This window comes from Lytechinus pictus, chromosome 5 (genome assembly GCF_037042905.1).
Source record: "Lytechinus pictus isolate F3 Inbred chromosome 5, Lp3.0, whole genome shotgun sequence".
Classification (NCBI taxonomy): Eukaryota; Metazoa; Echinodermata; class Echinoidea; order Temnopleuroida; family Toxopneustidae; genus Lytechinus; species Lytechinus pictus.
Genome location: NC_087249.1, coordinates 27,529,600 through 27,553,614, shown reverse-complemented (window position 1 = coordinate 27,553,614; position 24,015 = coordinate 27,529,600). Strand labels below are relative to the sequence as shown.

The window sequence follows — 24,015 nt, the reverse complement described above, 5'->3', positions numbered from 1 at the left end:
ACCTGGGCTCATATAGTCTGGTGTGTATGATACTATTAAGGATCCCAGGAAGCCTTTAGATTTTGAGGTCAAAAGATCAAAGGTCAAGGTCACAGTGACATGTTTTCACCTTACCTTCTGCAGTCCTTGTAAACGCGATAACTTCCGTTTAACTTAACCTAGGCTCCTATAATTTGGTGTGTATGATACTAGCATAGATCCCAGGAAGCCTATTGGTTTTGAGGTCAAAAGGTCAAAGGTGAAGGTCGCAGTGACAGGTTTTAATCTTACCCTGAAGTTCTTGTAAACGCGATAACTTTAGTTTAACTTAACCTAGGCTCCTATAATTTGGTGTGTATGATACTAGCATGGATCCCAGGGAGCCTATTGATTTTGAGGTCAGAAGGTCAGAGGTGAAGTCGCCACCTTCTAATTTTCTTGCTTGACTAATAACTCCATATAATGTGCTCGTATAATGTGCTCGCCTTAGCGACACTCTTGTTTTTATTTTCAGAGTTATTCTGGATTTTCAGTCCATGAGTACCAGTTGATGATCACAATATATTGAAGAATGTAATCAAGAAATCATTATGGGAGGGGGGTGGTTGCAAGCTGGTTTATAATTGATAACTTAATTTGACAGTTGTAACAAAGTTCATTGCCCATGCATGCATGGTTAACAATAAAACATTAATTCTGTGAAAATCTATTTCTTTTTGTTTAGTTTGATTATGTTTGAAAAAAGTAAACTGAATATTTTTGTTTATACATTATGATAATGAGAATGTATCACTATTGCAATTAAGGACCAGTGGCTAAAAGAGATGCATTTCCAAAGTAAAAGTTGATTCAGTGTGATTAGCAACGAACTTTGCACATTGTTATTTGGACCATGTGGAGGCATAATTATGCCATAATACTTCTATGTATGTGTATATCAGGGAGAACGATGTAATTAAAAGATTAAGACATCTGTTCAAAACTCAACATTCCACCAAACGAATTTTAAACCCATTGTACCCTGCCGAATCAATGTGAAATTCATATTTTCAAGTTGTTTTTTATTTTACAAAACTATATCGAGTTCAAGGTCAAAATTAATGACGTTTGGGAGTTGCGTTTTCTTGATGCTCCATTTCTGTACCGGGCCCTTAATTTAGAGAGTAAAGATGTTGGGGAAATATAAGAGCTGAGATGAATATATTTAAAAGGGGGTGTGGCGCTTTTATTGTGAGAGAGAAAGAGATAGAGAAAAAAAGGGAAGAGATAGAAGAGGGGGAGGGGGTGGGGCGAATATCTAACATTACTTCGTATTATTGGTTGTTATAAGTCTTAAACGCCGTGATATACCTGTATCTCTATCGTTCTACAAACGAAACATGACAACTTTTTTATCATTTTCCTATCTTTAAATTTCTTTTAATTCTTTTTATTTAAGACACGGTCATGACACATTTACATAATCAGAAGTGAACAATTATTTTGAAACGGTGACGAGAGATGCTACAATATTTTTCTAAGATGGTCTAAACTGAGTTTCTAAAAGAACCTCTTTTTTTTTACCTGACATATTTTGTACTATAAATTCCACGATTTTGAAACAAGAACATTCTATAATTTTTACTACTAGAAGATGATCATTAAATGTCGATATTTTTTACATTCAGTTCGTCTTATAATACGTCCAAAATGAATTAAAAACATACGATTCATTAACATAGTTATTACAATTTCGGGGGGGGGACCTTCCGTGTCTCCGACTTGCAAAAACACTATAAACGAATACATTTACAAAAACCTTTTTAAAAATCCACATATTTTTTTGTTATTATTCATGAGAATCATTTATGCGCAAAATAAAATCATTTTACCAATATTTGTAACCAAATATCTTCTTTGCTGCATGAAAATAACAACCACAGATTAATGACGTAGCATTTGTGTTTCAATAAAAATATACCTGAGCGTCCTACAGTCTACCGCAGGAAATACTGACATACCGTTTGAGTTAAAAAGAAGCCAACTTTTTTGTGGGGGTGGGGTAGGATTATTTTGTGTGGATGGGTTGAGGTGTTGCGATATTGTCTCATTCATTTCAAGAGCACCCCTGCCAACATAATAAAGAACGCATACATCATAATTTCAGGTAAAATAGAAAATATAGGTAAAAGTTCTTTCTATTTGTCTGAAATTTCTCTGTTAAATCCCACAAGTACAATATTATTCGTTTTGTTATAGACACAATGGTTGTATTTCATAATTTGTCATCGTTCAAAATATGTCATTTACAAAGTCAATATTCGACCAGCGAAACACATCTTTTTTTGGAATACAGAGAACGGTTATAAGTAGAATGATAACGAAGTACAATTACGCTCAATCATCAAGGATAGACACATCTTGCTGAATATAGGCAACTAATATACTGAACTACATAGTATGATTATAATGATCACTAACTATAGACCGTAAACAATGCTGCTTTCGTCCTATTTCAACAAATTACAGCATAATGCCTAGCCAAGTGTAAGATATTGAAAATGAACAAAACTATCGAACATTTGATTTCACTTGTCAAGTTATATTAAAAATGTTAAGTGAAGTATTTGTAGAGACGTTTTGCAATTAACTTAATTTGTTCGCTCTGACGACCATCACAAACATACAGTAGCCTACGTATCAAATAATTATGAAACACTAAAAAAAAATCCTCCAAAATCACCAAATTAGTGTTGATAAAATTTCTTACAAAAATGTCAGACTGACTTAAAACAAGTTTAAGTTTTTCTTCATGCTTGAGCGAACACCGACTATTTTGTCCATTAATCGCTTCCGGCGAAATGGAAATTTATGAGTTTATCTCCCAATTTTGAAAAGTTTACATGTATATAAAATGTTACAGTGTTTCATTAGAAAGAACTACATTTACGCAATGTCAATTTAGTACATAAATTTGGACTTTAAAATAGAAAAATAAATAAGACGCATGGTCAAAAAATTGTAACTCCCATGATTTTTCTGCACTTTTCGTTATTGTAGGCCTATATCTAGAACAATGAAAATTATTAGTAATATATTATACAAAGAACAATTTAATCAGTTCAATAGAAAATCAACACTTCGAAGATTACTTTTTTCTCAGTAAAAATCATTTCAAGCGTACGGAAATGCAATAATTTTTTGCAATCCAGAATCATTATATCATTTCAAACTTTCCGTTGTAAAAAAAGACAATGCATAATAAAGAATAATTACCCTAAAAAATAATCATTTATGACTGAAGTCAGAAATATTGTATAATATAACAATAAACATTTCATGACGCACAAAGATAATTCTCAGCATCCAAATGATGATATGCACATAACATCTAAGCTCTTTTTCTACATTTTACTAGATCAATTTTGTTCAAGTTCGTCATTTTGGAAGAATGTAGAAAAGGAGACAATGAACAATACGGACATGATTATTTTCATCTTATAAGCCATCAAACTAGTGGAGATGCTATGGTATATAATGTGGTTTGATAATCTAGCACTAGCCAATGCAAATCTTTATACATTCTCTACAATGCATCGCATTTTGTATTTAAAAATTACACAACAGTATTTTTCTACCAGAATGACTTTCCGTATAGTTCGATGTTGGTATCAATGGAAAAATCCTCGGCAATACTACGTGCAATATAGAGGTCTTTAACCATAAAAAAGATCATCAGGTACATAACAATCGATGAAGCCATTCTTTCCATCCTTTCAAGGCGTCAATATTCGTCAATCAGGAAGCCTGGAAGACACGTCATATCTCAGGGCGGTCCTTGACAAAGCAGTAGCTTCAATGTCCTTGATGACATCGTTCAAAGACCACTATCATTAAGACCCGATTCAACAATGTCTAGTTAGGTTGTGCCAACATGGAAGTCTTTGTAAATGGGTCGAATACGTGCAGCGCTGAATATTTCAGCCTTCGTGAAGAAAATTTACCCAAGTGATTCCACTGCGCTCAGATGAAGTGAGCATTTCAAAGTCCTGATCGATTGAGCCCCGAACGACAAAAGTTCAAACGACAAAAATTATACGATCAACCGCAGTAGTCTTCGACAATGGCAAGCAGAGATCAAGACGCACGCTAGTCAACTTGGTAAACGGTCCTGCCTTTCATCGTAAATCTTTTGATCAGCAATGGTAAACCAATCTCACCAAGTCATCCTCGACATCGTTCACCTAGTCGTCTGACTAGGGATGATCGGAGAGGATGACGACTGTAGAGACGACCGAGAATATCGTCAGGAAGACCATGGCGAACCGGTCGATGACCATGGCAGCAAACTTCCAGTCATGGATCTCATCGTCTTCCATGTCTTTGAGTTTGTAGCGTTCGGTCAGGAATCGTATCTCCCTGATGATCATATCTAGCTGCTGACGAAAATAAGAAGACAAATTAATACATAATGGACATTTAATTTTAAAAGATATATTTGACATGCCTGTTCTCGTGAGTGGCCGTGTAAGTTTGTCAGTCTTTGGCAATGGATTGGTAACAGTACACCTCTCATGCTTCATGCGAATTAAGCGTATTTACCTGCGCGATGAGACGTATTGCTTTAAATGATGTATCTATCAATTTATTTATTATTATTTGTTTTCTTTTTTTTACACCTTCGTTCTTTCTTTGAGGTATTCAATCCTTTTCCTTTCATCGTGATTATGACAGTCTTGAATATGAGTGTTTCAATCTTAGCTTTGCTCTTACGATAATGTGATTTATGCATTCAGTTTACCAAAGATACAGGCCTATGCAAAATAGGGAGTTTGGTATCTACGATTTCGATTATAACTAAGAATATCCATTAATTCCATCGGCCATTTTTGTTGAAAAAAAAAACAAAACAAAAGAAAAGGAAGCGTGTGATCAATACCTGTTTATGACTGACAACAATGAACACAATATTTTCAATTTTAAATAATGTGTTTTGAAAACTCATTCTAAATAAATCAACTTAATACGTCGTTAAATTTCTAGAATATGTTGACATTGGATTATCCGTATCAAAATTGTTTATCCGAATTTTGTGTGTGCATGATAATACAGAATAGGCCTACATAATTTTATACTAACGATTAAAAAAAGGACGGGAATTATAACCAAAACAATCAATCATACTATTGGTCTGAACTAGGAAAAGTATGAATTGTATTTCGCAACAAAATTCTGATAATGTAAAAAATCATGAAAATATAAGTCTACATTGCTGTAAATCCTCGACACAAAAATGGTAATCATAATTATGATCAGGTTGCAAAATATTGTGCACTAGCATGAAAGAGAGAAAATAAGTGTAACAGGCAAAACAATTCAAGAAACCACTAAGAGAAAGGAGAGAGACAGAAAGAAAGAGAGGGAGAGAGACAGAAAATGAGAGGGGGGGGGGTAGAGAAGGCGGAGGGGTAATGAGAAAGGGGGCATTCGATATAGATACCAGCTGAAAGTCAAATGCAACTTGATGCGAAAATTGACATAACATCTATTGATGAAAGGGAACACCGCAAAAAAGGGGAAAAAAAAGATGAAAATCTCGTTAATGTGCACTTCAAAGTCATTATGCAATGTTTTAGTGACATTAGATATCATGCCTACTCGATCATTCAAACTTAATAGTAGGGGTCTATTCACTCTGTCATGTATACTATTTCAAAATATGATTTTACATTTAACACTTTGTTTAACCATGTTTTAACTCCTCCTGGCGATCTCGATGAATCTCTACCTCTCTAATTCACCCCGTGTCTCCCTTGCTACCACATATAGTTCCAGCAGCTCCCGGTTTTATTTTGTCCCCAGGGAAATGAAATCTATTTTAAGGATAATCTGGTTTTGCCATGTGATTAAATCTGATTAATGTCTTGAAGATCAACCAATCAGAATCTGGTGAATATAAGCAGTTACCATAGTAATGAGTCTGTGAAGTGACAGGCAGAAAGGTTAATATACGATGCCTTGTATGTATTGAACATCTGCGAAGTTGATAATAATATGCATTATTTTCAACGTATTTTAAACGACAATATCAAAGTTCACTGAAGTTCATATTTGTCGGGTAATCATATTCCCAGCTGCACATCTTTGAAGGAGACGGTGCATCATCGATGTATTGCCGAAGTGCCGAAGCTTATTTCGGCATTACGAAACTGTCATATAACTTTAATCTTGCTTCAATCTATATCACGTATATACTTAGAATTAATAGCTAAAAATACAACAACCATAAAACAAGAGAGAAAATGAAGACATTGTCCGAAATTCAGATGTGCATGCCGAACAAGATGGGTTGCAGAAGAAGATGAAATTATGGAAGAGTGTCGCCAGCAATTAAAGAGGTGCAAAGTGAGGTCAAAGGTCATTCCAAGGATGAAACCGCTTGCCAAGTATATTGAATATCTCTCATTTAGGAGACAAGTTCTGCGAGAGTGAACATCTATGTTAGAATGTTGGAATTTCCGTCTGTTCGTTTTCTGTAGTAATAAAGATTTTCGCGTCATATTTTTGTCCTTTATACTATATAAAAATTGTATATAAATATATCAACGAATGTCTACAGTAGGAAGAATCCAAAATAATTTTGGAAGGAATGGGAAACGCCATTTCATGATGTAGCTTGTGTTCACCCAAGCGGAACGTGTATCAAATGAGGACACTCGACTGGCCGTCTTACCAGGTCCATGGTCCTACCCATTATAGGGTCCAGACTAAAACCACAGGGATTCAAACCTTACCTCTCGTGAGTTACCACCCTCTTTGCATGCTTTATGATCCAACATCATCGGTTCGCTTTCCTCGTGTGCATAATTAGCGTACTTGATCCCTATCGTCTTTGCGTCATTTAAATATGTGCCCTGGAAAAATTATCAAATCAGAGAAAAGAGTTTTCACTCATGTACGTGCGATTTGGATGATAACAATCCTCTACACGGATTAATCCATTTGGGAATGCAGTTATTCGACCATGACCATGAACTCCCAAACTGTATCCGTATTGAGTCTTTTTTTTTTATAGTGTAAATACTTGATCAAAGAGTGACTATAGTTTACATTCAATGATTCACGCTAATCTCATTATGGTTTATAAGCTATTATTGATAATATAGGAATGATCACACGTACATTCATGGAGATGATTTGATAATTTTCCCACCACATCTTCCAAAACGTATTGCCAATAATTACTTGAGGAAACTTTGTGGAAACATGACATAAAAAGAATCGAAATCTGGTTAGTCTTTTCGTATTAGCAACTCCAAGTCATTCCAGGTGAGACAAGTAGAGATCGAACAACATTCTTCATATCTTGTCTTGAAAAGTAATATGCATATATTTAGGGAGCTAACATTCGAAAAAAGAAATAGCACATGCTTAACTAATTTTGTTGTGGAGTTTATGCTTGTCCTTTATAATTATTTGAAAATAGTATTAGAATTAGTGTTCCAAAACGTGCATAGACCGAAACACACAATGCAAGTCATTCGGTTTGTTATGTGAAAAAAAAAACCCACGAGATTATTGGTTCGCATTTAAAAGACCTGTCCCATTTTTGTGCAATCACGGTACAAGTTTGGATAGTAGATTTATACTTCGGGGACCAGTTTCATAAAACTTGTTATGACAACAAATTTGCAATAACAGATAAAAGCTAGTGAAATAATTTCATCTGATTGTTTGATGGAAAATTTGTTGTAGAATATTGTTCATTTGTTATTATAACAAGTCTTTATGAAACGGGACCTTGATCCGAGGCCTGTAGCAGATCGAAAGCTTTGTGATCAATCGTAACTCTACAAATCAAAATCAAACTTTGCCTGTATATATAATTATAGCCATGTTATATCACTCCTCCTCTCTTACTTGAAAAGTTTTTATTTGTTAAACATTATTTTGATGTTAGTATAAAAAGCTCAAACACGTCAATCAAACCAGCCTCCAACATCAATGACCGTACAACCGTTACATCTCCTGATATTACTGTACACATATTCTTTCGAAATGATCGTTAACTAAGTTGTAACTTTTTTCTTCTCAAAAGAATTTTGATAAATGTGATATTATATGTGAAACAAGAGACTGACCAATATATCTGGGGTGGCCGGTATACCCCAAGAATTAATTTTAGGTCGTAGTAACCGCATCTGTCCTATCATACCCCACCCCAACCCAGATAATAATAAGAATAATATTAAAAATAGTAAATAAAGAGGCTTTTTTTTTCTTTTTTTTATTAAAAATAATAATGATAATGATGATAATAATGATTATGATGATGATGATGATGATAATAATAATAATAATAAAAATAATGATAATGATAATGATAATTATGATTATGATTATAATTATAACGATAATAATAACAAAATTTTAGATTTGATTTGATTTTATTTCAGCATTTTTCCAACAGAAATAATTAACAAACATAATGTACAACATAAAGAAAAAAATAGAGATACATTTCTTTTTACAAAAAAATACAAATAATCATTCATTTGCAAAAATGTATATAGATAGTATTAGTTTGCAATATTATAAGTTGTACTTTGTTGAGTAGACAAAAAGAGGGGAAGTAAATAGTTTACCCACCTGTGGGACCATGCCGTTGGTGCCGACCTTTCGCTTCGGTGATCGATCCATTAGTTGTATCTCTGTACTTGGGCCAACGTGACTAAAGACCGGTGGTCCCATGTCATCTCGAGATGGCTTTGGCTGACACGGTGACCATTCCCTTCCGGGTCGCTTCATATACAGTAACCATGGTAACCATTCTAGAAGCAGGCTGCGTTGCTAAAGGATTAGATAGGGTATGTTAGAGGATATACTTACTTTAAAATATCCCTTTCAATTTCAAATTAAGATACGTTATTGACAAGGTAACTGAAACAAACCAATATTTTGGAATCAATCTTTGCCTCTATATAACCTTTCATGTTCTTAGACCAGCTATTGTTATAGTATCATGCGACTGAACCACGACTATTTCTACTCATACCATCACAACAACTTCTATACTACTACTACTACTACTACTACTATGTTTACTACTACTATACTACTACTACTACTACTACTACTACTACTACTACTACTACTACTACTACTACTACTATGTTTACTACTACTATACTACTACTACTACTACTACTACTACTACTACTACTACTACTACTACTACTACTACTACTACTACTTCTACTACTACTACTACTACTACTACTACTACTACTACTACTACTACTACTACTACTACTACTTCTACTACTACTACTACTACTACTACTATTACTACTTCCAGTGTTATAGTTACTGTTGCTGCTAATCATAATCCACGACGATGACTACTGTTATGACACTGATAATCGAAACAAATTTAGGTTAAAATTCAACCCCAGATATAATTGTCACAAAATATGACTCGATATTTCCAAAACAAAATATATCTATCTACAAAAAATAATATTCAAATCATATATTTTTTTTCAGATAACAAGTTCACCAAAAAATGACTTTTAGATAATATCACAAATCTAACACTGATTGCGATTAGTTTGAAATACAATTTTCACACGATATAAAGCACAACATTGAAAATGACTTTGAGCAATGTCGATGAAAATAATTTGGCAATCTGCAAAAGAAAGGATAACCAGATGACGAACACTAAATCCACAAAGATTATATCAATAAAAAGTTGTTAGTCTGAAAAACACCATATGAGGAAAAAATGATTGTTAATTTTGGGATACAATGCAAAACACAATGCGAAAAGCAATGCAGATGATAAACCAAAAAGATAGAATGAGATATAAACAAATTAGTATCAGACAGAAGTACTTCACCGTTTTGTACATCGTTGTTACGGAGATACAATGTTACCTGTATTTTACATTGAATTTCTAAATTAGTGTACTACTTTAGAAACTCCAAACTAAATTTTCGACGTAGAGAAAACTCATTGAAAGCAGAAATCAAAGACAATTATGCATATTTCCGTAATGGTGCATAGTGACGTCATTCCTAATATTGGTGTGACGTCATCCAGGTAACAAGATGCATGAGAAATGACAAAGTGAAATTGCTCTTAGATCAAAATTATATACGCAATAATCAGGCAAGAAAGTCTGCATTCCGAGTGCAAGGTTTCTAATAGCAGCACAAAGAAAAATATATGTATTCTCCTGCAAATTTCTTAAAGAGATGCCCCAGAAAAGAATAAATAGAAAAGACAGGGGTTCCAAAGAGTCATGGTTCAGTGATTAAAAAAAAGATTAAAATGTACGGTCGAATTTTGCTTAATTAACTAACTTTTTATCTAATTTTCCAATTCACTAATCACAAGGGATCTAGGCACGGGCCATCGGTCAAAATATCAGCATAAAATGTGAAGAGCGTGTGTGAGAGAAAGTCGGACATAAAAGGAGAAAAGGAAATAAGGTGCAGAAGAGATTGACTACACGTTGTAATTGATTCCATTTTATAAAACATTCCAACGTTTCCATTCCCGGCCACTTAAATGAATGAGGTATATAGGGATCGTTATCTATCAAACGATCTATACCCCCTTTACTGTGAAGTAAAATATTGCATTATTCTTGATTTTTACTGAGTATATTTTTTCCGAGGATGCGGGGGGGGGGGCTCACATTTGTTCCTGTATTTAAAATTGTATATCAGGGAGGTTGAATAACCATTGCGATCATTTTCACAGAGTATTATATTCATAATCTTAAATACATTGACAGGACAGTACGATAAGAAAGCTATGCGTGGATAAGAGAGAGCTAGAGTGCAGATTTATGTGTTTGCGCGAGGTATCCCCTACATGGACTAGCTATATAGATTTGAAGCGGAGTGGCGAGATTTCCTTACCCATTTCGCCATGACGTGGGTTTCTGGGTGTCTGTGGTGTACGTTGAGTGTAAGTACCGTACTCACTACTGATAAGCTCACCATACATAGTACCGCGGTGAAATACTTGGCTGCAAAGTCATGAAATCATGTTCTTTCGATTAAAAAAACAATTTAATCAACATAAAGTGAAATGAAAGGTAAAAAAAAAGAAAGACAACGAAGAATGATAATTATGAAGATGAAAGTGGTGATCCGAATGCGAATAAAAAAAAAACATATAATGATGCGATGCAGTGTATATATGGGGTGCATGAGATAAATGAAAAAGCATTCAAAATGAGGAGGGACACAAGCGATTGTTTTGAAAGAATTCATTCGATCGAGTAACACGCGAATCTCCTTTACCCGAACATTGCTCAGGAATCATGTAATATTCGAACTGTTTCAGGGTCTATATTACCCCACTTAATGATATGATATTAACTTGATATTCGTATCAAATAACTACCGAAGTTTTTAGTGCGGCATCTCTCTAACGAGATGGCAAGATATTTCATCTTGCAAAGTATACTTGTCGACTAGTGAACTTTGTTATGTGCCATGACGACAAAGGTACCTTTCTAAGTCGAATTATAATATGTACATGTTACCATAGTGACATAATTGCTTGGTAAGTTGCCACGTTGTCCTTAACTTTTTTGTCGCTCAATTTACAAAGTTGAAAAGTCGATATGAATTATATGATAAGGCTATAAAAATTACTTGGTAAGACAAGATATAACAACCACGTCGTCAAATAGATGGTACTTTAAAGTTTCTGTATTTATGATCATAGCAACGATTCCGAAATAGTAAATTAAGATAAAGGAAGGGTGATTCAGACCAAGATACAAACTTGCAAAATCGCTTCTCATATAACCATGGTAGTTGTTACGTCATGGTATTAATGCGTATCACATAACATGGCCTCTTTAAAAAAACATTTAGGGACCATTTTCATTTCAAATTCTGGATTTTCAAAGAATGACCACATTTTAAGGCTTAATATCTTTTTATCAGCCAACTCGTAGTAACTTTTCCCCACGAAACTTCAATCTATCTGAGCAATGCTTAAAATAGGGAGATTCGCGTCTCGTTCAGACAATACGGGTTAGTAATAGCGGGCGGGATTGGGTGTTTTTCTTCTTTTTACATCTCGAACTTATTTTTTGGTTGAGTATCTTACCCATGACGCCATGACATGAGAGTTTGGATGTCGGTAGTGTATGTTGAGTGTTATTACCGTAAACACCACCGATAAGGCCACCATCAATAGCACACAGTCGAAATATTTGGCTATAGTTAGTGTGGAAGCGACAGAACGATATGTCAGAATAGATGGATGTCCATCGTAATAATTATGTAGCTCATAAAGATTGCAAATAAAACGTTTCATAACGAATTGTTTCCAAACTAGAGAAAACGTTTCATAACGAAATTGTTTCCAAATTAAGAACCCGAAGAATGCGTCCATACAGATTTCTTCTAGCCTGTATTCACGTAGGCTTGGATAGTGAAAGTGGCAATGAATTGTATCATAGTTCCAAGTTGCTCTATTTCCCAAACATAAAACATTATGCGAAATTCACCGCAATAATCATTTCATACTGATCACATACGGTATACTCGTTAAGGATTATCACCTGGGGCCTGTTGCATAAAACTTTTTACCTGAGAAAACTCTGGTAAAAACTGAAAACTAAGGTTAGTCTGATTTCTGCCATTGACTTTAACACAGGGCAAAAACTCCGGTAAAAACAACCTGAGTTTTCTCAGGTAAAAAGTTTTATGCAACGGGCCCCTGAGCAGTTTGCGTTCATACCATGCTCCTGATGGGAGCATTGTATAAACGTCAAGATTGCCTCTTCTTTTAATGATCAAGTGGAACCAAAAATGAAGAATAAAAATCTGTATGGATGCACTCAAGAGAGTGCATGACTGTACGGTTGTGATTTGGAGTGTATTTAAAATGCCAGAAAAGAAACTGGCTCGGATAAGGAATCTGCAACGGAAAGAGAAGAAAGGCCTGACAAAAATGAAATAAAATAAGAGTCCAGTGAAAATACGATGCTCGGTTGTAACTAAAATTAATAAATGTAATGGGACTTTTAAATTCATTCCGGTAAGAACATGCATGGTACTACCTTGCATGAAAATGAGGGACATTAATAATTCAAGTGTATTATTAAAAGATATAGAAAACTATTCAATGAAAAAGAAATGAGCCAACAAATCAATTATTGCATCATAAATACACATCGAAACAGGCCCTCTTTAGATTGATTGGTTGATTGATTGATTGAATCAACAGACTAACGGTAATTTATTATGCTAAATACCAAGAAAAAAAATCGGATTTTTATTGACTATTGACCCATACTACCTACCATGGTAGATACCATAATGGCAAAAGTCAGCAAAATCGTAAGTCCTTTATGGAACATTCCAAGAAGTGAAGGAAAATTAATGTCAATACACTTCTATTATCTACATTGTAGGTCATAATGGGTGCTTAACGTTCTTCTTGAGGCGGCCATCGTTAATTGAAGCTTACAACTCTTCTTTTATTAACAGTATTAATGAGACTCCGATATCCAAAACGTTTGATATCAAAAGATTACTGTTGCATGCCGAGAAGGAAACGTTTTAGTAGTGTCGATTATCATTGAAATTGTGCATTTTGGTAAAGTAATATACTCTCAAATTTGTTTTACTTTTATCACAAAAACAATCATATTTTTCTAACTCCTAGGCTGTCATAGAACATTTGAATATAATGATTAATACTGAAAAAAAATTAATATTTTTGACCCCATTCCAACCTTACCTATTAGTGGGACGGAGACGGATGTTGCAGGCATTGCTTCAGCAACAAGCAACATAAACACAGTCAATGACAGTAAAATAGTAATACCTGTCAAAGGAAATATGAATAAAAGTCATTTTATTTTAGTTTATTGGCTCAAACTAAATCCATTCCATCCATTTCTCAGCACATTATCATATTAATTGCGATAGTTTTCCTTAATGGCAAGTCGTTTATTGATGTTTATTGCGGGGGAAAATTTCAAATGTTTGCAGAACATGGAAAAGGTTATTATTGAAGTCAATGATGGCGACATAAAGAAACGAATTATGCAGACGATGTTGTCGATCATCAGGCAAATGATTAAGGGAAAGGGTCAATGAGTTAAAAAATTGCAGTCAGATCTTAAATGCGAACCCATCTTCATTTTTTGGGTCACTGAGTAGTCACAAGTATTTTAGATCAGAATCGCTCTCTATATTCGTGGTCCTTTCCAATATTAAATGCAATTCTTCCTTTTGACGTTTGGCAAGTTTAGGGTGAGTGTTGCAGTCGGAATAGAATCAAGAGGTTTTAATGAATACCCACATGTATGTTATAAAATGAAGTTATATGTTGTCATCATCACAAATGATAAGTTTAAATTATGGATAATTGAAATTACCAAAAGATAATTTTTCTCCGCTTTCTACAGGTAATGTAAATCCCACCAAGGCAAGGGATGAGATGACCAAACACGGCACTAAAATATTGAGTGTGTAGTATAGCGCCCTCCTACGAATGGTGATGTAGAAATGCAGGGAGGGATACGTTTCTGGGCAGCAAGTGTAGTTCTTGATCTTCTTCTCCGCAGGCATGCCTAAAAAACAATGTCAAATAGTCGAGAAACAAACACAATCTTATACATTTTATGCAGGCATATATGATAAGCATGAAATATAGGTGCAGCTATTGCTAATTCATTTTGTTGAATTTGCAATTGAGGGCTTTAGAATTCGTAATTGAATGTACCAATTTTTGTTGGATAAACGATCAGTTTTAATATTCATCAAAAGTTTTTAAAATATCGAAATATTCTAGAATATGCGGCCCCAGGATTATAAAAAAACAAAGGTGAGTAGAGGGTGCACTAAGAAATACTTATGTTCGCAACAATCAAATAAAACACATATAAAGGGGAAAATTTCTAGTGTTCGAAGTAAAAATAAGAAAAGTAGGCACACTTAAACGCCAGTGGGGGCACCTGGGGTGGACATGGGGTATTAGCCACCCCCTCTCGTTGGAACTGTTGCCCCAATACATTTTTGGAAAATGAAAAAAAAATAGAATAATAATATAGAGTATTTATAAAGCGCCAAATCCACATTGATTATGTGCTCAAGGCGCTGAAATATACTTGGTATATTATTATTACCCCGGCTGTAGCTGAGCGGCCATATAGGCGCTAAAGCATTGAAGGAATAAATCCTACCGGGTACACATTCACCTCACCTGGGTCGAGTGCAGAACAATGTGGATAAATTTCTTGCCGAAGGAAATTACGCCATGGCTGGGATTCGAACCCACGACCCTCTGTTTCAAAGTCCGAAGACTAATCCACTGGGCCACAACGCTACACACGCTCTTGAATTACCCGCCTTGCCCCAACATTTTGTTTTGCCCTCAACTCCCTTTTAAAATATCCGGGTGTCGCTTTTCTAAAGAGGTCCCGTAACACAAAGGTTAGCAATTGATCGCTAATTTCAAAGGACAATTCTGATTGGTTCATAGTCAGTCTACTTGGCAAAATGCGCATGCAACAAAGATGATCTTGATTGGTCATTTCATTTAGCGATTAATCGCTGACCTTTGTGTTACGGCGCTCAGGGGCCCGTCCCACAAAGCCTAGCAATGACCGTAGTATTCGTAGATCATTTTTTCTACGATTGATTGCATTGACTACAATGTGCAATCAATCATGAAAATCAGGCGTACGATTGATCGCTAACCTTTGTGTAAAGGCCGGGTTACACCGGAACCGAATCAGCTGGGAATCCATCCGAATACACGTATTCGCATGGTTTCTGAAGTATTCTGTACTTCCTCCGCGCATGCGAGAAAATTCAGCAAGGATTCGGGAACACTTGAATCCACCGAAAGCAAAATCCTGGCTTTACGGGGCCCTATAGTTAATAGACTTACCAATGAGGTTCCATTCTCCATTCATGACGAACTCACTGGTATCGTTCATACCCGTATCATTTAGAAGATTAAGAGAGACAGTGAAACCACCATAGGTCCACGATCCAAACTTGATTTCACATTCCTGGATATCGAAGGGGAAGTAGCTGACATCGATAGGACATGAAGTCTTGAAGATACCCGGTGGGATCCATTCACACGCACCATCGTCTGTCACTGAGACCTTTGTGTGGAACGTCGGATCGAACTTGGAGTCGGCGCTTTAAAAATTATTATCGAAAAACGTAACATAGAACGACAGTAAAAGTGTGAACACGAACGGCTGATCAACTTATATCGTAATGAGTAAAGTATAATAAAAATGCATGTATATAATTCACATCAGACATTATTTTGCAATAGATTATTTTTTCGTGGTGGTTGCCCAAGAAAAACTGAAAATCGTCTGCCGAAAAAATGGCGCACATTGCTCCCCTAGTCCCAGGCCAGGAGTGTTCATAAGAATAATCAAATAAAAGTCCCTCAAAATTATAATTCCCCTCCTGAAGCTACCAGATTGTTGATCTCATATCATTCTCATTTGCACTGGCGTATATAGGGATTGGGGCATTCGACCCCCCCCCCTCGAAAAAAATCACGACCAAGAAAATAAAAACCGGAGAAAAGAGACAAAATTAAAGGAAATGAACAGAGAAGGGGCAAAAGTTGATATCATTTTTGAATAATATGTCGAAATCTATCCCCCAATATTAGAGTTTGAGCTTAAAAAGTTCGAAATATAACCGCTCGCTTACGAGTTTGTAGAAATTTTGCGTCGACGCTTTCTTATGCCCCACAATATTATTTTGGTTCATTGCGCTATTGCGCATCTGCATTGACTATCTACGTCTATCGAAGGAACTAAAGTAGCCTTGGCTCTTTCAGGTCTTACCTGTTATAGACCAATATATCTGGTCGCCATACCATGTCCGGATTAACACGAATCTTATCTAGTCCACCGTATTCTGATTTATTCCAAGCTAAACTTGGATCCACCCATCTCTGTCTCGTACGAAGGAAAATAAAACAAGGGGAAACGGACAAAAATGAAATATAGAATAGAGTTAAAGCATTAATACGTTAATCCCCTCTCCGTACCCCCACACACAAACAAACCAAAAGCAAACGAGAAAACACAAAAAAAAACAAAAGAAAAGAACGTATACTCGACATGCTTTATAACGATTATTCAATATTACATAGTATATTTCTCTTTTTTACACACAGTAAAAAAAAGCACGTTGTTTAAGCCTGTCACTCTAACAAAAAAGTTGTTTAAACTTGTTCAAAATTGTTTAATATGTTAAAACAACTTGTTTAAAAAGCTTAAACAGTTGTTTAAAAAGTTTAAACAGTAGTAGTTAGAGTGACGGGCTTAAACAACGTGCTTAGAATTTTAAACAGCGTTTTTACAGTGCAGGGAGCGTGGCCGCTCCAAAGTGATTCGAATGAATCTTTTCTTTATCTGTTTAGTGTCGTAAGAAAAAATAATTGCCGCGATGACACTGGATCTTGAAACAAGTAAAGGTAGGACCCTCTTCCTTTACTGCGCCTTAAAGTTTGGCTAAAATATACACCTCTAGTGTTATATAAAATAAAATGACAAAATAAAAATCTATAGATTACGTGTACCATCATCATGATCATAATCATAAGAATATCTAAGCAGGTTTGTCATGCACTCACCACTGTCATCCAAAGATTAGAAATCATTTGCTGATTCTTTTCATCCTGTAGTAAAAACAAATATCAAAACTATTTTAAAGTATCAGAGACACATTCAAACATTTCGACAAACTTCGAAAGGCCAAATAAAATGAACACTCAAACAATCAATGAAATGAAGTCCGTTATCTTATTTTGATCAAGTGAAGAATACGCCAAATTGAATGTTTCATTATTTAGTTTGATGTTCAGTAATGAAGGATTCTTTTTTTACTTCTATATAGACGCTATTGGCGTAACATTACCATGATCACAAATCGATAACTAAGAAAGCAGAAAGTGCAGACATGCTAAGCCAGCTTGACCTTCAGAGTACATATTCTACTACTATTTTCATCACTCTGAATTCTAAAAAAAAAAGCATAGTTTGTGTATTTTGAAAATCATAAAGAATTGATATGATAATGGAACTACCGCAAAGTCCATGATATGATATAAATGAAAACATGGGGCCTTTCTGCATGATCTCCGAAACGAAATAAAGTCCATTTACATGTAAGCATGTTGCTTACTTGTAAATTTATGGCACGTTAGATTTTGAGCGAGCGTTGAATATCAAATAAAAGGCATGAAAGGGCTATCGCCGACAGACTTTGTGATAGCTCAGACCATCTCTTGTAGGTCCATGCTCAGACTCAGGTTGAAAATAAAGGAGAAATTAAGAAATACGGAGAACGAGGAGAAAGAGAAGACGAACTTTAATCTTAAAAAAGCAAGAAGATCAAGACTTTCAAGATTGGTGTGGTTTTACGGCATGGGAGGGTTCCCTGCGTGCTTCCTGCACCCCTGCTACGATCCCTCGGTGTTAATATCATTACGTTAAATGACATTTTAAACAATTAAGACTTTTTGGCTATAGATAATTTTTCCTAATTTCATTTACGATGCATCATTTCTTCCCATACTAACAATATACCCTACAGCAATAATGTACATCCACATACAAAATTAATTTTGCCTAGAGAAAGAATCGACCCATTGATTTTTAGACAATGCGTCTTTAAAGGCCACCGCACACCTTACGACTGTTCGCGATCCGATTTTGGAACAAATCGCATTTTGCTCATTTTCTGAAAATATGAATGGAACATATCATTTTATTTAAGGTTGAAATTAATTGAAAGAATACTAATATAACCATTTTGAAAGACTACAAGCCTTTATTTTGGAGTAAAGGCCAAATTAGTTTCAAATCGTAGCCAATCGTACGACTGCTATGACGTCATTACGACTAGATATTAAATTCGCTTTTATTCTAAGAAGGATGATAGCATAGTCACAGATTTGAACATAGGTATTATTACGATGATTTAGAACATAACACAGTAAGATATTCCAAGTCTCAATATTAGCATCAAATTCTACTACATTTTATTCTGCAATCGGGTCGCAGACCAATCGTAAGGTGTGAGGTCGCCTTAATATAAAATAAGATAGATCATGTAGATATAGTCTTACATTTCCGTTTCGTCTACTTGGTCTACCAGCAGTTCGTCCACTATCCACATGGTCTTATTGCCATTTTGTCCATTCACCATTTCGTCTAATAACCAGTTGGTCCAATAGTCATTTAGTCCATATACCGTTTGGTCTAATGGAACAAGTGTTAACTGGGCGAAATGAATGAAAAGAAAATGGGTATTAGACCAACTGGATATGAGACGAAATGGTGATTAGACGAAATGATGAATGAACCAAATGGTTATTGGACCAAATGGTTGTTAGACGAAATGTTGCCGATGGACGGACTGGCATTAGACAAAATGAAGGTAGACCATGTGATGAATGAACGAGTTGGCAATTTACCGAAAAAAGGTTTAAAAAAAAGAGCATCAAAAGGAAAGGTATAGATGTGTAATTCGCTGTTAGACCCTGTAATGTTCAACTAAGAATAACAGATAGGTGACTCCCCTATCTAAATAATAAATAATCTGGCGCCGCCTGGATAATGTAAATAATTGAGACAAAAAAATGGAATTGCAGATTTTTATAGAAAAGATGAAATTTCATTCTTATTCAAACATACCAGAAGGAAGTAAGATTGTAAATTTATACGGACTTGCTTGACTTTTCTTTCATGATTATGAAAGGTATTATAATCATAGATCGAATTCGCGTTAAAAACGACATTAAAAGAACAGTGCGCGTAGATATCTTCTATTTTATACCATTATGTTCTATGGGACATCCTTTGTTAATAATATTAAGATATAGCATATACGATGAGAAGTGCTTTTTAACAATTCTTTTCAATGTTATAGTAAGTTTGTGATGCAATCACATAATTATCATGTCCACAGCTCGTATTATTTCGACTATATTTCAAGATTCCCCATCCATTTTAATCTGCTTTTTGAATAATCATCATTGTTATCAATGTTATTGACATGATGTCTGTCCTGAACACTTATCAAAAAACAAGTTTCATCATACATTCAGATTTGATTAATGATTATGCAATAATATGAATATAGGGAGTTTTCAAAGATTTATTGATGTAAACTCGGTAGACTTTCTGATGATATACACATCAACTCTCGGAGTGAATGCTATTTAAAAAAAGTAATGTATAATTATGTTTATTTAGGCCTGAGTGTATATGCCATCTGTTTCATACAAAATGATGCACTCAGTGGGCACAGTGTAGATAACTGAGAGGCCATTATAATTCATCCATCATATCCGTGGTGGATAGATTCATACATCATCCATATTGTACACGTAAATATACACCAAAATGTTCATCTATGACGTCATAAAAGGCCTGAAGGCAGAGAAATTAGCAAGGTCAAGATGACGGAGTTGGATAGAGTCTGAAGAGCTGGACCAATACTGGTCTAGTACATTGAATTAGAGGCCTCTGCTGTTGGAAAAAGCGACGTAATAGTAACAGAGTTTCATAGATTTTTTCTCTTTAATTCCCCCTTCTAAAGGGATATACGTTCCTTACGCTCATGTGATAAGTATAACGCTATAAAATATCTTAATAAGATATTGAATTTTATTACAAGCGGGGTTCAGGGGTATGATAAAAGTCGGACGAAATGTGATATTTTAGGGACAAATTTCCTATACCGTGCAAACCATCTTTCCATGTTACATTATTGACTAGTAAAGCCAAAACCACTCTCACTAAAAAAAGTAATCAAAAGCATTCGACAAAAATAAAGGGAAGGAAACATGATCATTCGAATTTCAAATTAAATTGATTTGGAAACCTAATTATGACTGAAACTTCGACAAAAAAATAAAAATAAATAAAATAAAAATGTGCCGCCAGCTTGCCCAGTATGCCGTCAATAGTACTGAGAAAGGTTAAACAATGCATTGGAACTTATGTGTGATTAAATAGTTCTTTCAGAGGCTGTAAAGAGAGGGTTTATAATTTCTGTAAAAATTGGCGTCAGAGAAATAATATTTTTTTTAAATAGTAAATCTATTAGTGATCACTCTGCAATGCTTTAATGTAGTAGTACATCATGTCTTTATTAAAGATCAAGCATAACAAAAACCAGGCCCGGCAACCTATCAGGTTGGCCGGCAGGTTAAATTTACATTATTACATGATACATAAATCAGAGTACATTATACATTACGATCATAATACATTATTATTACTGTTTGATACAGTAATATAACGATTATAACATTAAATATCTAAAATACAATACAAATAAATTCAAACAACGATGAATGCATTCACATTGGTACACAGTAAGATAGAGAGATAGTGAGAGATAGAGAAAAATAGAGGGGAAAAGAAGTAAGAGAGGGGAAGAGTGAGAGAAAGAAAAAAAAAGGCATTAGATAGATGGGATCGAGGAAGAGAGAGGGGGAGAAGGGGAGGGAGTGGAAGAAATAGAAGAAAAAGCGGTAAAGGGAAAGAGGAGAGAGTACATCTTTATGAAATTGACGTTAATGTCGAAGTCACACCAACGAAACAGACTCTGCGTGACTATACCATATAGTTTTTCATTAAGCCCCTCCTGTTTATCATCATCAGAGGTAATTTGATTTTTGAATTGTGTTCCTTAACTCAATAATTATGTTATGTTAGAATGTATTGTAACATTAATTTTTTAACTTTATGTTTATCATATATCATGTACAACTGTGAAACGAAAATCAATCAATCAAATCAATTGTGATTAATACAATGTTTTACATTAATCTTACCACATCAATGATTTGTTGGAGAGCGATTCCCATGTGAACCGATACAGGTTCAGATGGATCGTTGGATGGTCTGGTTAAATCACGATATGGAAAGTCATCGAATAGTGTTTTCAGTAGATTACGTTCATGGTAACCAGCCCTCATTTCTGGAGAAAAAATATCAATGATTGCATTATCATTATAACAAAAAGACTAATAATATAAAGACAATGATAATAAACATTCTATGTATATATGCTAAATTTATTTCTAACCTATATTTATCTTTATTGGAATTTTTCGACACTGGCGGACCCAGGTAAAGAGATGGAGCTTGAAAAGAATATTTTTTTTGCCACAACCCCCATTCATCTTATAATACTGTATATTCACTCCTGGGGGCCGTTTCATAAAGATGTTCGTAAGTTAATAGCGACTTTAAGAACGACTGGTGATGCTTTCTTACGCGATTAACCATCGCCAATAAACACGATTTTCCACAAGAAAGGATCATCATTAAAGTCGCTCTTAACTTACGAACAACTTTATGAAACACCCACCTGATTAGGGGGTAAGCACATTTCAAACCACCCCTAATAAAGACTGATGACTGTTACAGTGATGTGGGCCGATGCATAAGTACTGACAATTTCTGAGATATATATTGATGATACTGCATGCATATTTTGGATCGAAAAAAAAATGAAAATATGGATTATGATGGTATGTCGGATTGCATAATTCGGATTATTCTTTTATTCTTAATGAAAGTATAAATGGAAAGAGCGGAATAATATCTTGAACATCTTACGCTAATACGCTATAGATTTTTTTTTTTACCGCACATTAATTTTTTTTTTCAGCTCATCTATTTCTAATCACGCACCTACCTGCAAACCCTTACAACACACACACCCGACTGCTATCAATGACTAGACTGGTCATACTTACCAGGGTTTTCTACTTGATTCGACGTTACTGCGAGTGAGAAAGGGGTAAAAAGAGAAGACAAACAAATTATGGTTAAAAGGATTAATCTAGTTTTACTCTGAAAAGGAGAGAAATTTCCTCATTTCACCTTAATTGATATACAGGGAACCCTTCGATACTTTCCATCCATGAGAATCCATTTGAATGCCTCTTTTTTATCTACTCCTATATATAGTCAAATTGTCTCTGGCCAGCCCAACACACATTCAAACAGGAATAGCCCAGAGGTAAAAAAGTGCACTTGACTCTAGTAATAATGTGATTCCTAATTCATACATTAATCAGCTTCTTGCAAATTCGTTTTCGCCGCGCCCTAATTTCATTCTTAAAACACACTTTATAGTCTTCTAATAATACAAACGAGTGTCAGTTTCCTTATGATGTCTTTGAATAGAAAAGTGAGTAGCGTGGGTCGATACCGATTCATATCATTTTCATTTGTGTAAGCGATGCGTTTAGTGCAAAGGTGTTAGGTGTATCAGATGCATATGATATGACTGTAATAGAGAACAGCCGATTATGTCTGGTTAAACAACATTCACATTGGCACTGTTTTATGTGTTCTAGAAAATGCCATAGATGCATTCGTTATGTTATTTTTCAATCGAAAAAAAACACGGCCTTGCCATTTGAAAGATTGGAAAGCCTTATCATGATTGTGTAGAAAGACAAAAATTTACATATAACATGACTTATCATAATAATAAATGGATCTATATCATATTTAGACAAACGAATGAACGAATAATTTTGAAACTTTATACTAAAACAAAATGAAACAACAGATCAGATACTCGTAAAATGATGGGAGAATATATTGATAACTACATGGGAACTATACAAATACCTTAATTATGTCAAATATAATTGAAATCAAGTGGCCAGTATTAATTTGTTAATTCAATTCATTTCTTCGAAAAATGCCTCTAGAGCATAATAAATAAAAAGGATAAACATTCCGAAAAAAAAATTTGTTGATAAGTCATTCCACCGAAATATTGTCATGATTGTGGACAGTGAATCATACGAAATAATGTAAAAAAATAAAAGAAGAAGACTTGAATAATTACGATCATGATTATCTGAAATAATATCATCTATGAATAAGAAGTATTTGTTATAATGATAATAATTTTGTAATTCACGTATACATATCGTGGCGTCTCATTGCATTTGAGTATACGAGTAATATTATTGCATTATTTCTC

General features: G+C 34.7%; 1 protein-coding gene across 6 annotated transcripts; it reads right to left on the bottom strand.

The window, feature by feature from the left end:
• Positions 1–609: 609 nt before the first annotated feature.
• On the bottom strand, positions 610–22,791 carry LOC129262189 (neuronal acetylcholine receptor subunit alpha-7-like). Of its 6 annotated transcripts, none has more exons than XM_054900263.2 (11): positions 22,769–22,791; positions 21,839–21,984; positions 17,624–17,668; positions 16,830–16,939; positions 15,899–16,158; positions 14,382–14,576; positions 13,739–13,825; positions 12,098–12,207; positions 8,608–8,808; positions 6,753–6,872; positions 610–4,397 (listed from the first exon to the last, which is right to left on the bottom strand). In XM_054900263.2, exons 2-11 carry the CDS (start codon positions 21,980–21,982, stop codon positions 4,215–4,217), a joined length of 1,455 nt encoding a protein of 484 aa, XP_054756238.1. In that variant the 5' UTR covers positions 21,983–21,984; positions 22,769–22,791; the 3' UTR covers positions 610–4,214. The 6 variants fall into 6 exon arrangements, with proteins under 6 accessions (XP_054756238.1, XP_054756239.1, XP_054756240.1 ...); XM_054900264.2 differs by lacking the exon at positions 12,098–12,207 and adding an exon at positions 10,891–11,000 and having other exon boundaries at positions 1,374–4,397; XM_054900265.2 differs by having other exon boundaries at positions 1,381–4,394.
• Between the last annotated feature and the right edge of the window lie 1,224 nt (positions 22,792–24,015).

Bases quoted from the DNA above. Each gene is read 5' to 3' on its own strand.
- LOC129262189 (XM_054900263.2), bottom strand. From the start codon at position 21,982: ATGAGGGCTGGTTACCATGAACGTAATCTACTGAAAACACTATTCGAT. The intron at 12,208-13,738 runs GTAAGGTTGGAA...CACTAACTATAG, and splicing joins CGTCTCCGTCCCACTAATAG to CCAAATATTTCGACTGTGTG. The intron at 8,809-12,097 runs GTAAGATACTCA...CTAATCCTTTAG, and splicing joins CTCATGTCATGGCGTCATGG to CAACGCAGCCTGCTTCTAGA.